Consider the following 16,026-nt stretch of genomic DNA (forward strand, 5'->3'; position numbering starts at 1 on the left):
CTCTGATGCATGGAGTTATGCAAAAGTTGGATCATGTAGTATTTGTGTTAATGAGTGATCGTTGATCAGTGTGGACTCTGTATTTCTATGTTGTATCTTTTAATCAAAAAAAAAAAAATTCAATCGTGCATTGAATGAGTTTAGAAGTTGGGAGACTCTTGTGAGACTGCAATTGTGTTCAATGGTATTGTGTTCAGTTCTGGGCACCATGTCATAGGAAAGAGTTTGTCAAGCTGGAAAGGGTGCAGAGATGATTTACAAGGATTTGCCAGGACACGTTGGCCAAAGCTATAGGGAGAAGTTGAGCAAGGTGGGACTCTATTCCTAGGAGAGCAGGAGGATGAGGGGTGATCTTATAGTTGTGCAAAATCACGAGAGGAATAGATCGGGTAAACGCAGAGTCGCTTGCCCAGAGTAGGTGAATCGAGAACCAGCGGACATAGGTTTAAGGTGAGAGGTGAAAAATTTAATAGGAATCCGAGGGGTGACCTTTGTACACAAAGGGTGGTGGGTGTATGGAACGAGCTGCCGGAGGAGGTAGTTGAGGCAGGTACTATCTCAACATTCAAGAAACATTTAGACAGGTATATGGGTAGGAAGGATTTGAAGGATCTGGGCCAAACGCAGGCAGGTGAGGCTAGTGTCGATGGGACATACTGGTCGGTGTGGGCAAGGTGAGCCGAAGGGCCTGTATCCACGCAGTATAACTCTAGGACACAAAGTGCAGTTTGAAATTTAAAGAGAACAGCTTTGTGCTGTAACTTTGGTTTAGGATTTCGATAATATTTACTTGTGTGGCTCTTACTATATAAAGCTGTTACCTGAAACCCTCCATTTGGCAACATGCTTTTAGCTCCTTTGCAGGTGCCCATTATTCTATATTTAGTTCCTGCTTTCAGTTGAACAGATCACCACCCACAGAATAACATTGTCCAAGAAACCATTTTTTTTTTTCTCTCTCCTATTGTCCTCCACATTTACACCATTGTTGGCTCCGGGATGCAACCATTGTATGTTCTTGTAATGGTACACTCCTGGCTTCTCAATGTCCCCTCCTACTTCTCTGTTCGGCAAGAGGCAGTTGATTCAAAGCAATGCCTTCCATGACCTCAGGATGTTGAGGGGAATTTTATTGCTAGTGAAGCACTTTTAGAGAAGTATGTTCACTGTCATCGAGCAGGAAGAACAGCCATGACTTGCAGGCCGCCATAAACAGCCACAAGAAACATTAACCAGATCATCCAATGATTCATGTTATTTACTCGGTCATGAGACATGGCTATCACTACCGAGGCCAACATTTATTCTCCATCCCAAATCCCTATGAAGCGAGTGGTTTGCTAACTTAGACTGGCAAAGAGTGGAATCATATATATTGCAGAGAAGCGGTAGAGTTGCTGCCTGACAGCCAGTGACCCAGGTTTGATCCTGACTACGGGTGCTGTGCTGTCTGTACAGATGGTGTTTGTACGTTCTCCCTGTGACCCTAGGGGTTTTCTCTGGGTGCCTCGGTTTCCTCCCACACTTTAAAGATGTACAGGTTTGTATGTAAATTAGCTTCTGCAAGTTATAAATTGTCCCGTGTGTAGGATGGCGTTAGTGTACAGGATGATCGCTGGGGTGCCTGTTTCCGCAATGTATCTCTAAAGTCTAAAAGACAAAGCTGGAATCTAATACAGGCCAGAGTTGGTAAAGATGACAGATTTCATTACCCCAAGGTTACGAGTGAACCTGATAGGATATTGTTTAAAGGACCATCTGGTAGTTGTATGGTTAGCTCCAGATTTATTCACTTAATTGAACTGAAATTCTCTCCCACACGTTGGCACGATAATCCAAATATAGCACTGGTTTTAAATAGACACAAAATGCTGGAGCAACTCAGTGGATCAGACAACATCTCTGGAGAAAAGGAATAGGTGACATTTCGGACCGATACCCTTCTTCAGACCAAGTCTGCGGAAAGGGAAACGAGAGATAGAACAGATGAATGAAAGAAATGCAAAATACAATAATGATCAAGGAATGGTGGAGCCCACAATGTTCCATTGTTGGATGTGGGGTCGGTGATAGCCGGAGAGCAAGAGGAATCACAGAGGGTGCAGCGAGTGTTCCAGAACACTCAGAGAACCTCTACAGGGTAGGCATACCTTGAGGAAATGTTGTTAATAGTTTAATCATTATACCACATAATGAGGTAACTGCGTGCCTAGAATACCAAGGAGACTTTTAAACATGCCTTAGCTTCCTTTACATCCACCCAAGAGGGCAGTTTTGTTTTATTTTGTTTGTTTTGTCGTCCAGACAATGGACACCAATGCAGACACCAACTGTGAATAAGTGGCAGCAACTCCTTGTAAGCAAGGAAAACTACTCACATCATAACAGGGGTGAAGCGCATGTCAGCGTGAAGTGGGCAGCACAGTGGCGCAGTGGGTAGAGCTACTGCCTCACAGCGCCAGAGACCCAGGTTTGATCCAGACTTCAGGTGCTGTCCGTGTGGAGCTTGCACATTCTCCCTCCCTGGGTTCCTACGGGTGCTCTGGTTTCCTCCCACATCTCAGACATGCAGGTCTTTAGGCAAATTGGCCTCTGTAAAATTTCCACAAGAGTGTAGGGAGTGGGTGCAAACGTGGGATAACATAGAACTAGTGTTTTCAAGACAGAGTTGGAAATAGCTCTTAGGGCTAACAGAATCAAGGTCTATGGGGTGAAAGCAGGAACAGAGTACTGATTCTGGGTGATCAGCCATGATCATATTGAATGGCAATGCTGGCTCGAAGGGCCGAATGGCCTACTCTTGCACCTAGTCTTTTCTATGTTTCTATGTTTAGTGCTAACGGGTGATCGTTGGTCGTCTTGGACTCGGTGGGTCGAAGGGCCTGTTACTGTTTCTGTAAAACCACTGAGCCCAATGACAGAAGGGATGTAACCAAATGAGTTCAACCGTTGGAGGTTATTTTGCATTGCTAGGCAGATTGCATTTTACGCAAAAATTAATAATTACATGACAAATAATGAATCACACTGTGAGAAACCACAGTCATTACTTAGACAAAGGCAGCCCTTTGATACCACGCCCAGAAGACCTCTCTTCATGGGCAGGTGCCCAAACAGCAAATACTGGCCAATATCTGGCAGTGTGCCAGATTGTTCTTGCTCATTCCAATATAAATTAGGGCAAGAGGAAAACATGCAGAGAGAAATCAATCTCACTGGAGGCACCATCTCTCAGGTGCAAGTTGAATAAAGATCACCGCTGCTTAGTCAAGAAATCCCCACTCACTCCGACAAGGCTGGGAATATCTTCTAGCATTGAAACAAAACTAAATCTCCCAAAAAGGACATGGTCAATTTTAATTCCTGTACCGAGGACTAAACTCTGTACAAATTGACTGGGATATGTACAAGATCAACAAAGGAATAAAGAGGCCAAATGCACAGTCTTTTACCCAGAGTAGGGGATTTGAAAACTAGAGCGCATGGATTTAAAGTGAAAGCTGAAAGATTTAATAGGAACCCATTAGGAATCTAAAGATTTATAGGAACCTATGTGAAATATTTAATAGCATCTTAAAAAAATATATATATACATTGGGTGTACACAAAAAAGCTGGAGAAACTCAGCGGGTGCAGCAGCATCTATGGAGCGAAGGAAAAAGGCAACGTTTCGGGCATTGGGTGATTGGTGTATAGAACAAGTTGCTGTCGGCAAGTAGTATCACAACGTTTAAGAAATAATGCAGACAGGTACCTGGTTAGGATAAGTTTAGACTAGCGGTTCTTAACCGTTTTGGCATACGTACGCGCATACGTGAACAAAATTCTGCATGTAGTATGTTCCTAAAAATGGGCTCAACAAATGAATATGTCATTTATGACCCCTTCATGTCCCCCAGTAAAGCCCCAAACGAACCCCCATGGGGGTCCCGACCCCAGGTTAAGAACCACTGGTTTAGACGGATATTGGCCAAACGCAGGCGGGTGGGTCTAGTGTCGATGAGGCTTATTGTTTGGCGTGGGCAAGTTGGGCTGAAGGGCCTGTTTCCACGCCGTACGACTATATATTTACACACTGTACAGTGAATGAACTTCAAAAGAAATCATTAGGTGTTGAGGAATCCAGCAGGCCATTGAAAGCACAATCTGTGAGGACACGGTTAGAATATTGTGTGCAGCTTTGAATGTCAAGGCTTTGGACAATATACTGAACATTTTGTCCGTGGTGAAAGACATATAAAAAATTTCTACTCATGAACTAGTTGGCATGATAGGTTTATCTTTCCATCCTATGTCCTATCTTTGTGCTGTAAAATTCTAATTATTTTATTTTAAAACAATGTATCAAGGCTTTCGAAACAGATTTAGACAGCAATAGAAAATAATTGGCAGATTGACGAGGAAAAGGCAACAGGATGGCACTGTTGGCTCGACAAAAAACTTGCTTGGGTCCAATAAACAAATGGGCTCTTCCGTAAGGTACAATTCCGTGATTCTTTAGCTTACTCTACTCTCTCTTTGCTGGAGACACATTCTCAGCGGACATGGTTTAGAGGCTAAGCTCACGACATTGAGCAGACCATCAGTTCACCATCATTAAAAAGGGGCAAGGGGGAGTTATTTCATGAAAAAAAACCACAGGATGAGCGAGGAGAAAATTGCAATTAGAGATACAGCGTGGAAACAGGCTCTTCGGCCCACCGAGTTTGCCCCGACCAGCAATCGCCCTGGAATAAATCTGGAGCTAACCATAAAACTACCAGGTAGTCCTTGATAGAACAACTCATCAGGTCCACTAGTATTCTTTGGGACAATGAAATCTGAAAATCTGTCTTCTTTACCAAGTCGAGCCTATATATGATTCAAGATTGCCATTTAGACTTTAGAGATAAAGTGCACAAACAGGTCCTTCAGCCCACCAAGTCCGTCCCGGACCAGTGAATCCACCCTACTAGCAGCCTAGGAAGGAACTGCAGAATCTGCTTTATTCCGATTTCTGAAGATAGACACAAAATGTTTTGTTTAGTATATAGATACAGCATGGAAACAGGCCTTTTGGCCCACCGAGTGTCCATGCCGACCATCGATAACCCATACACTAGTCCTATCCCACACACAGGGACAATTTACAGAAACCAATTAACCTACCAACTTGCACATTTTTGGAATGTGGGAAGAATCAGGAACACCCGGAAAAATCCCCCATGGTCATAGGGAAATGTGCAAATTCCATACAGACAGCACCCGTAGTCAGGATCGAACCTGGGTCACTGCCGCTGCAAAGCAGCAACTCTACCGCTGCGCCGTTGTGCAATGTCGAAGTGCTTAAATAACTCAGCGGGTCACGCATCTCTGAAGAAAAAGGAAATAGGTGAGGTTTCGAGTCTGAAGCCTTCGTCCTTATCCATCCCATGAGCATATCCCTGCTAACCTTGTTCTACTGCTGAATATTGTTGTGCAGTAAATCATGATCAAATCTATCTGAAAATCTAATACAGTGCATGTCTTCTGAAATCTCGAGAGAGAGAAATGTTTTTCTCTAAATATTTCCAGTTACAAGCGCTCTCAAAAGTATTTACAATGAATAACGTGTTTTTGAATAAAATGCAATTGATTATAACATAGCAACCAAATTGCATATTGCAAGATCTCCCAAACAGTAATGCAATCCATAACATATAATCTGGTCTAGTCACATTAATGAGGTAATAACATTGTGTCCATAAATTCATAAACCATAGGACCAATTTGGCCCATTGAGCCTACTGTGCCCTTCAAACGTGGTTGATCTATCCTTCTCTCAACCCCATTCTCCTGCCTTCTTCCCGTAACCCTTGGGACCCTTACCAATCAAGTATGTCAATCTCTGCCTTAAACATACCCAATGACTTGGCCTCCACAGCCGTCTATGGCAATTTGTTAGATAAGTAGAGGAAATCCGTCTGCTCATCAACAAACTTAAGCAGCGAAGCTTTCCATCGACCCAAGGGGGGCTTAAGCTTATGCCTCAAGTTACAAAGCAGTATCTCCAACAGTGCAGCATTACTGTTTGCTTCCTTATACCCTCCAAGAGGCAAACGATGCCACAAAAAAGAGACAAAAAGCTGGAGTAACTCAGCAAGTCAGACAGCATCTCTCGGGAAAACGGATAGACGATGTTTCAGGGTCGGGATCCTGCTTCGGACTGATTGTAGGGAGGGAGGAACTGTAAGCAAGAAAAGACCAGGACAACCCCAGACCGGCAACAGATGATATCAGAGGGTGGTTCCGATCGAACGATTGTTGGCGAAGGAAGAATCGATGTATCATGTCACAAAACGTTGAATGAAATGTATCATCATAATGGTTGTTCTAATATAATATGAACGGGTGATTAATGGTTGGTGTGGACACAGTGGGCCAAAGAGCCTATTTCCATGCTTTGGGGCGGCATAGTGATAGAGTTGCTGCCTCACAGCGCCAGAGAACCAGGTTCAATCCTGACTAAGGGTGCGGTCTGTACAAAGTTTATACGTTCTCATAAGGATATAAGTGATAGGAGCAGAATTGGGCCATTCGGCCCATAAAGTCTAATCATTCAATCATGGCTGATCTATCTCCCCGTCTTAGCTCCTGTGATCATGTGGGTTTCCTCCCACACGCCGAAGACGTCCAGATTTGTATGTTCATCGGCTTTTGTAAAAATTGTAAATTGTTCCTAGTGTGGAGGATAGTGCTTGTCCACGGGGGATGATAGTGCTGGTCGGCATGGACTTGGTGGGCCGAAGGGCTTGTTTCCTCGCTGTACCCCAAGTCTAAATCTCCAAACCCAACAAGATTGATTCCAATCTGGTTCACTGACAGGAAAACATTGATGGTAATTCTAAACCAGACTCCAAAATGGATTCCCCCACTGCTAGTTTGAAAGAGAAAAATATAATCTGTAAGGAAGACACTGAAAACTGTGTAATGATCTAATCCATTTGTTTTGTTGGAAGATTACAGGTCATTCCTCTTCTGATCAAGAGCGACCTGATAAACAATATTTCCCAATAGGACAGTCAGGTGAAAATGAACGGTGTTATCCCATATGGGATTCCCCTGCATTGTTAGTGGATAGAGTAATATTGAGCTCATGGGGAAGTACGTACAAGAATACTCTTTGACAATAACGTCAAGAAAAGCAGCGACAGGTTCACTTGCTCCCATTCCAGTTGTTTGGCTAATGAAGCCAATTTGAGACCGTCAGTCACAAAGTGATAGTGTAACTAGTGGGCCAGGCAGCGTCTCTGGGGAAAAAGGATGAGTGAGATTTCAGATCGAGACTCTTCTTCAGACCCAATCCAAAATGTCAAAGCATAAAATAGTTTAGTTCAATCCTGACCTGAAACATCATCCATCCTTTTTCTCCAGAGATGCTGCCTGGCTCGCTGAGCTACTCCAGCACTTTGTGTCTATCTTTGGTTTTAACCAGAATCTGCAGTTCTGTTGTTTCAATAGTGAGACAGGCTGTTCTTGACAGTATGAGCAGGTGGGGAATGTGGGAAGTGGTGTGCTGCTTCTGCTATTCATGCTTGAATTGTGCGTTCGCTGTTGCCCCATGTCATTCCAAACGCTCATTCTCCATTTTGAGTGGTTGTGGGCCAAGGTTTACCACAACCCAAAGGGAAACACTTTGTCAGCAGTAATAAAGCTGAGAGTCTGAAGAAGGGTTTCGGCCCGAAACGTTGCCTATTCCCTTCGCTCCATATATGCTGCCGCACCCGCTGAGTTTCTCCAGCTTTTTTGTGTAACCTTCGATTCTCCAGCATCTGCAGTTCCTTCTTAAATAAAGCTGAGAGTAGCTGTTCCAGTCGCTGCATTTGATCTCAGGGATAGGGACAACATGGCAAGCAAGTGTCATTAGACCCTCAGTGTTGGGCACATTGGCCTACAAAACACATTGATGTTAGTTCACAAAACAGATTTCTGGAGGAACTCAGTGGGTCAGGCAGCATTTGTGGAGGGAATGGAGAGATGACTCTTCAGGTCGGGTCCCTTCTTCTGACGGAAGGGTCCCCACCCAAAATGTCATCTGTCCATTCCCTCCACAGACGCTGCTAACCTGTTGAGTTCCTCCAGCACTTTGCTATTTTTTTGGCTCAAGATTCCAGCATCTGCAGGTTTTTATTGTACCTCTGCTGATGCTAGTTTGCAGATTGGTGGATTGCAAAGATGACATCAGTCATATCTCTCGGAGTACCAATGGTAATCAGTCTGAGTCTTAAAGGCAGAAAACAATGTGGAAACAAAGCCCTGCAGATGCTGGTTGACACAAAAAGGAACACAAAGTGCTGGAGTAACTCAGAGGTCAGGCAGCATCTATGGAGAACATGGATAGGTCACAAGGTACACAAAAAAGCTGGAGAAACTCAGCGGGTGCAGCAGCATCTATGGAGCGAAGGAAATAGGCAATGTTTCGGGCCGAAACCCAAAAGGGTTTCGGCCCGAAACATTGCCTATTTCCTTCGCTCCATAGATGCTGCTGCACCCGCTGAGTTTCTCCAGCTTTTTTGTGTACCTTCGATTCTCCAGCATCTGCAGTTCCTTCTTAAACAATGGATAGGTCACAGTTTGGTTCAGGACACTTCTTCAGTCTGATGTCACTGATTCCTTTACTCCAGAAATGCTGCCCAACCTGCTGGATTTCTCCAGATTTTGTGTCCTTTCAAGTCGTAAAGACCGTGGAGCAGGAGCTTTTTTGATCTTTTTCCCCCTCGAGAGTCTCAAAAGCTGCTGAAGGTAATGGCGAAGTTCATCACAAATATCCAAAGGGGAACGCTCCAGTTTTCAGTGTAGACTTTAGTCTTTGGGAGGCGTGGTGTAGAGGGAAAAGCTTTATCTTGCAGCTGTTACGTACACGGCCTATCTTCTAGTATGCTTCAGTGAACATGCCGACAATGGTGTTGAGCTCGGCATCCAAACATGTGCAGAAGCATAACTCAACTGAGACTGCAGATCAATGGCTTTGGTTGTAATGACCTCAATTCTGGAGTGGAAGCTACTCTTGTGGGAAGCTTGGTACAGATAAGGTGCGACAAGAAAAAGAGAGATAGTGACAAGGTTAATCAGACTGAAGAAGGGTCTCGACCCAAAACGTCAGGCATTCCTTCTCTCCAGAGATGCTGCCTGTCCCACTGAGTTACTACAGCATTTTGCATCTACCTTCGATTTAAACCAGCATCTTCAGTTCTTTCCTACAGGTTAATAATACTGAACACCAACATTAGTTAAAATTGTTAACTAATCTTACTAAGATTAATTCAGATTGTGGGCAGCGCAGTGATGCTGCAGGAGAGTTGCTGCCTTACAGCGCAGAGACTCGGGTTCGATCCTGACTACCAGAGTTGTCTGGACGGAGATTGTACGTTCTCCCTGTGACGGCGTGGATTTTTCTCCGGGTGCTGCGGTTTTCTCCCACATTTCAATGACATGCAGGCTTGTAGCTTAATTGGCTTCATGTAAATTGTCCCTAGTGTGTAGGATAGAACTAGTATACAGGTGATCGCTGGTTGGCGCACACTCGGTGGGCCGAAGGGCCTGTTTCCATGCTATATCTCTAAACTAAACAACCGACCAATAAAAGGAATCTGAAGAAGGATTCCAACCCGAAACAACACCCATTCCTTTTCGCCAGCGACCCCGTCTGAAGAAGGGTCTCGGCCCGAACGTTGCCCTTTTCCTTCGCTCCATAGATGCTGCTGCACCCGCTGAGTTTCTCCAGCACTTTTGTCTACCCTGTCTGACCTGCTTGTTACTCAAGCATTTTGTGTCTATCTTCAATCTAAACTAATTACAACTTGCCAATTTAGGTACATGCAGTAAAATCCAAGGATGAAAGGAGGGAGTTAATTTTAACTCATCTGAACCTTTGTTAATAAAAAGTATTTGCAATATCATCGGCACAATAGTGTTGGGCAAGTTTGTGCAGGTTTGAGTGTGTGCAATTTACTGGTGATTCACCAATCACTGACATGCAGAAACACACTGATCATACCTGACAGAGAAACATTTGAAAATCAGTCTTATGAATTACTCATAGCAAATTCGTTTCCATAAACAGCCATGAAGTTAATTCAACAGCTTTTATTATTTTTTTAAATCCCCCATCAACGTGATATTTTTATGCCCCGGGGAAGAAAGTTAGCTTCAGACCTTGTCAATCAGACACGGACTACAACAGATCAAAAACTATTCTAATTGACGATCAATAAAGCAGGTTTGACTTCAGAGGCAGGCAAACTACAACATTTTTCTCGCATCCAAGCATTTGGAGGCGAATTAGATTCAATCTGCTGATAATACAAATCAACATAATTTATTTCCCCAACGCGCGAATGGAAAACAAACATTAAAATAAATGTTAATTTTAAATTATTTATTGTGTTTTTGCGGTTCAACATCCCGATTCAAACAGATCGACATTTAGTGGATTTTAATCGTAAATTGTTTGGACTTTGCGAGGTTTAACTAAGTGTAACATATTACAGAGGAAACCCGGGGGCTGAACAGAGTATTGTTGGCAACTGTAAAACAAAAGAAAAGTGCAACAAAAAAAGCTGAAATTTGCAATTCTCAGAACAAATTGGATACAAATCCAAAAACAACGGGGAATATCACGATATCAAAATTGTTAAGGCATAAAGTAACCGGGCTTTTTTTTTTAATGTTAAAAGTTAGTTGTGGAAAGGGAAAAATAAAGTATTTGCACGATATTAACCTAACGCTTCCCAACATGATAAATCTCAATCCACTGCAAGTCAAACAACACCCTCGGCGACTGACTGCCTTTGGGAGAATTTCGAACCGATCTTTTTAAGTTTGCAGGCTTACGTTATCAGGGTTTCTTTCGACACTCAATTTCAGTAGAGTACAATACACGGTCACAATCACATTTTGCTGCGAGGTCCAGTACACAAACTTACAATGGGGATTAAAGTTTTTTTTTTGAAATTGCAACATAAATTTCAAAGCTGCATTTTCTTACCTCTCAGCCATTTTTATTACATGTCGAGCGCAAACAGCGAGTTGTTGGCACTGTTGAGTGGAAAACCTCCACCCAGCACTCTCTCTCAATAACGTCGCGGATGTGAAATCCGACCTGCCTCTCCGGCCGGGAGGGGGGCGGGAGTAAGCACGGAGGAAAGGGAGACACACAAAGAGCAAAGCGAGCAGAAAGCCGGCAACGCTCAGGACAATCACTGCTCCCCTCTGCTGGCACGGAAGACTCGGAAAAGCGGCGAAGTTCCAACCTGCAACAGGTCCTGTGAAAGACGTGAACACAGGAACATGAGAACTCAGCAGCACCTCATAGAGGTCATAAACAAGCCCTTCAGTCCAACTTGCCCACACCAACATGCCCTATCTGCCTACTCTTCCCTCTAAACCTGTCCTATCCATGCTTCTTAAACGTTGCAACAGTATCTCCTCCAAATACACCCACCACCCTTTGTGCAAAAACGTTACCCCTCAAGTTCCTCTTAAATCCCTCTCCCTCCCCCACCTTATATCTATGTCCTCTGGTTCTCGATTCCCCAACTCTGGGCAAAACGCTTTGTGCGTTGGCCCAATCTATTCCTCTCATGCTCTTATACACCTCTTTTCAGATCACCCCCTCATCCTCCAGCACTCCAAGGATTAAAATTCTAGCCTGCTCAACCTCTCCCAGTAGCTCAAGGGACCTCAACCCTTTTGCTTCCTTAGATGTTGCTTGACCTGCCGAGTTCTTCCAGCGTCCTGTTTTATTTTGTTCCAGATTCCAGCATCTTCAATAGACAGCATTTTCATAACACAGGAGCAAGATGGGGTGGGAGATTCAAGTCAGGGGAATAGATCAGAGAACTGTATGTCACAGGTTCAGGGGCTCCAGCCCACAATGTTTGTGCCAAACATAATGCCGAGTTAATCTCCTCTGCCTGCACGTGATCCACATACCTCCATTTAAGCATCTAAAACGTCATTGTCGTATCTGCCTCCTTCACCGCCCCGAGCAGTGCATTCCAGGCACCCACCAATCTCGGTGTTCAAAAACTTGCCTTGCCCATCTCTTTTAAACTTTGCCCCTCTCACTGGTATTCTAAGCCCTCTTATTTTTGTCATTTCCACCCTGAGAAAAAGATTCTGACTGTCTAACCTCTCTATGCCTCTCATAAATTCATATAATTATCAGGTCTCCCCTCAGCCTCCGATGCTCCAGAGAAAACATCCAGAGAAAGAGCTAATTCCCTTGATCTTGCAAACATTAAGAGCATCATTCAATCAAATTATCGATCTCCCTCCTGTACTCTGCTCCGTTGTTACCTGTTAGTTTAGTTTAGTGTAGTTTAGAGATACAGTGCGGGAACAGGCCCTTCGGCCCACCGAGTCCGCACCGACCAGCGATCCCCGCACATTAACTCAATGTCTACACGCACTAGGGCCAATTTACACTTATACCAAGTATACGAACCCAAGCCAATTAATCTACAAACCTGTACAACTTTGGAGTGTGGGAGGAAACCGATGATCTCGGAGAAAACACCATGCGTCACGGAGAGAACCTACAAATTCCGTACCGACAGCACCTGTAGTCCAGATCGAACGTGGCTCTCTGGCGCTGTAAGGCAAATGCTGTCAGGCAACAACTCTACTGCTGCGCCACCGTGCAGTTATTCATCCAACAATGGTGGTATCGTCTGTGAATGTAGAGGTAAAGAAGGAGCAGTGTCAGCTTCACAGTTCTGAGTACAGAGAACGTGGAGCAGGGGACGCAACTTACAACCTTTAGGTACCAATGATCATTGACTGAGATGTACTGCAGTAAGTTTATTATTAGGGCTCTGGCTTGTGATGTTATATGAAGTTGTGAAGGCTGTGGACACTCGCTTGTTCTATTTAACCATATTACGTTAAGATGACATCCATGGACAAATATTAATAGTGACCTAGAGCTGTGCAGATCTGTCTGCACAGGTTTCAAGTAATCAGATTGTAGTTACAATATAGTATAGACTCTTCCACCCAAAAGTAACTTCATTTACATATTCCAAATATAGACACAAAGTGCTGAAGTAACACAGTGGATCAGGCAGCATCTCTGGAGATAAAAGATGGATGACATTTTGGGTCAGATCCCTTTCTCAGACTCCTGATCTGGCCCACTGAGTTACTCCGGTATTTTGTGTCTAATTACATTTATATGCTTCTTCTTAAGAAGGCTAACCGTTGGTGGTCATTATCCAACTCTCCTTATCTGTTAGGCTGAAGAAGGGTCTCGACCTGAAACGTCGCCCATTTCTTCTCTCCAGAGGTGCTGCTGCCTGTCCTGCTGAGTTACTCCAGCTTTTGTGTGTCTACCTCCTGATCTGACACCTTGTCCCCTTTACATCTTTTATCTTTGTCACTTACTCCACCCACCTGCTGTACAAACCCTCACCTGTATCTGCCTATCGCTTGCTACAATCATTTTGGAGAAAGGTCTCGACCTAAGACATCCTATCCACAAATGCTGCTGACCCGTTGAGTTTCTCAAGCACTAGTAGACACAGGAACTGCAGATGAAATGGGTAGGAAGGAACTGCAGATGCTGGTTTAAACTGAAGGTAGACACAAAAATCTGGAGTAACAGCGGGATAGGCAGCATCTCTGGAGAGAAGGAATGGGTGACATTTTGGGTCGAGACCCTTCTTCAGACTGGATGCTGATTTACAAAAAAAGACACAAAGTTCTAAAGCAGGTCAGGCAGCATCCATGGAGAACATGGGTGGGTGATGTTTCAGATTGGGACTCTTCTTTAGACTTAAGGATGGTCTTCAGACTGGAGAGGTGCCTCCAGCACTTTGTGCCCAAGATACCAGCATCTGCAGTTCCTGTGTCTCCAGTGGTCATTACCTAACTACTTTGTGGGTTTCAGCCCTCACTGGATGATCTACAGTTCCCATGGCGCACTGAGCCACGCAGTTTGCTATCAAATAAACTAGCATTATTTTTTTTTTATTAGAAGCGTAAACACATAATCGCAACACGTTTATTAATCAATTACATTCATACAAAGCTTCTGTTCTTTTTATAAAATTTAAAAAAAGATAGAACTGAAAAGAAAGATCTATAAACTAATAGAAAGGAAGGGATAAAGAGAAAAAAAAATGGAGAGAAAGAAAAAACAAACAAAGAAAATTACCAATAACAGTTTTGGAGATAGGTCCGTAGATTATAAGGCGTAGTTATTCATCCAATCCTGAGCTCGGGTTTCAGTCCAGCTTCTGTGTTGAACCAATTTACCTCTTTAAAAAATCAATAAATGGAGACAATATTCTATCAAATAATTCTGGTTTGTCAATTAAGACAAATCTAATTTTTTCCAAGTGTAAGGTTTCAGACATTTCTGTAATCCACATTTTAATTGTGGGCGTTGTTGGATTTTTCCAAAATCTCAGTATTAATTTTTCCCCGGTAATTATACTGTAATCAAGAAAACGTCTTTGATTTGTTCTAAGTTTTATACTTTGTTCTGATATTCACAATATTATTGATTTCGGGATTCAAATGAATAATAACAACTTTGGAAATCATTTAAAAAATATCCATCCAAATTTTATTGATTTTTATGCAATTTACCAAGGTATGTTAAGTTGGCTTCTAGGTATTGAAATTTATCACGGATAGGTGAGATATTTGGAAAAATTCTGTTTAATTTTGTTTTGGAGTAATATAATCTATATAATACTTTAAATTGTATTAAACTAGCATTATAATGGTCATTAGTGTTAATGGGCCCCTCCCACTAAGTCACAAAGCTTTAATGCTTTGCTAAAATGAACTTTTAATCAGTAGTAAATGGTTCTATTTTTCTCTTGCAAATGGCTCTATAAATTTAAATGGAGGTAAATTTGCAGTAGAATGCACCTTATCAGATCATCAAATCATTCCTCCTGTTTCAAACAAAGCATGTGATAAATGGGATTGGCAGAGAAATTCAATCCCGTCAGAACGATCCCAAGATAAAGAACTTTGGTTTTAAGTGAAATGTCTAGTTTTAGTTGTTCAGAACATGCAAGGAAGAAATTTAACTATAAATGTAAAGGATTGTAGAGCAATCTCTCGAAATCTGCCATCCACCCCCACCTCACCCACTGTGGAATTACTGTTAGCTCAGTGGAGTCTACAATCTGTCTCCATAAATAGGGATAATTTAGGTGCAGCCTGTTGAGAATCTGACGTTTAAAAGCTCCTATCTGTGCAAGGTTACTAAAGTTTGACCTGCTAAAATCACTCAGCTTGCAGATCAGGGTACAAGATAACCTCCCTCTGGTCGTGCATGCTCTGCATTAGGATTTTGGCCTGCAACGTTATCTGGAGCTGACTGGGCAGAATGCCAGTCCTCGGTCACTTCTGTTGTTTAAAAATGCCATTAATGAAGCAGGCGGCTGGTCAGTCAGAAACTGTGTCCTGCCTGGCACGCTGCAGGCTCAGCTGCCCGTTGCTATGATGGAAAGAGTCACATCGGAGCCAGTTTGACCGTACCCACCTACACCCTGTTATAGGAGGTAAGTCATGAGAGGATTCTGTTTAGTTTAGTGATGGAGTGCGGAAACAGGCCCTTTGGCCCATTGAATCCTCGACGACCAGCAATCCCCATACACTAGCATTATCCTACACACTGGGGACAATTTACAATATTTACCAAAGCCATTTAACCTACAAAGCTGTACATCTTTGGAATGTGGGAGTAAACCGGAGCATCCGATGAAATCCCACGCAGTCAAGGGGAGAATGTACAAACTCTGTATGGACAACACCCGTAGTCAAGATCGAACCAGGGTCTCTGACGCTGTAAGGCAGCAACTCTACCCCTGCGCCACCGGCCCACCCCACTCTAATGTTGTGGGAGATCGTGGGTTTGAGTGATTGTTGCACAGATAGCAGATGGCCCCTCCGCCTCCTGCGCTCCAAGGAACAAAGCTGAGGTTGCCCAATCTCTTCTTATAGCTCAAGCCCTCGAGTGCTGGCAACGTCCTTGTATATCCTCTC

At 43.4% G+C, this 16,026-nt stretch overlaps 1 protein-coding gene across 1 annotated transcript in view; it reads right to left on the reverse strand.

Annotated features, from left to right (window-relative positions):
• The window catches only part of LOC129707288 (rho GTPase-activating protein 39-like), a 123,432-nt gene extending 112,074 nt beyond the window's left edge, over nucleotides 1-11,358 (reverse strand). The window contains exon 1 of the mRNA XM_055652226.1: nucleotides 11,006-11,358. Coding sequence (XP_055508201.1) covers nucleotides 11,006-11,016 — 11 coding nt within the window. The 5' untranslated portion in view covers nucleotides 11,017-11,358. The remainder of the gene's footprint in view (nucleotides 1-11,005) is intronic.
• Between the last annotated feature and the right edge of the window lie 4,668 nt (nucleotides 11,359-16,026).

This window comes from Leucoraja erinacea, chromosome 21 (genome assembly GCF_028641065.1).
Source record: "Leucoraja erinacea ecotype New England chromosome 21, Leri_hhj_1, whole genome shotgun sequence".
Classification (NCBI taxonomy): Eukaryota; Metazoa; Chordata; class Chondrichthyes; order Rajiformes; family Rajidae; genus Leucoraja; species Leucoraja erinaceus.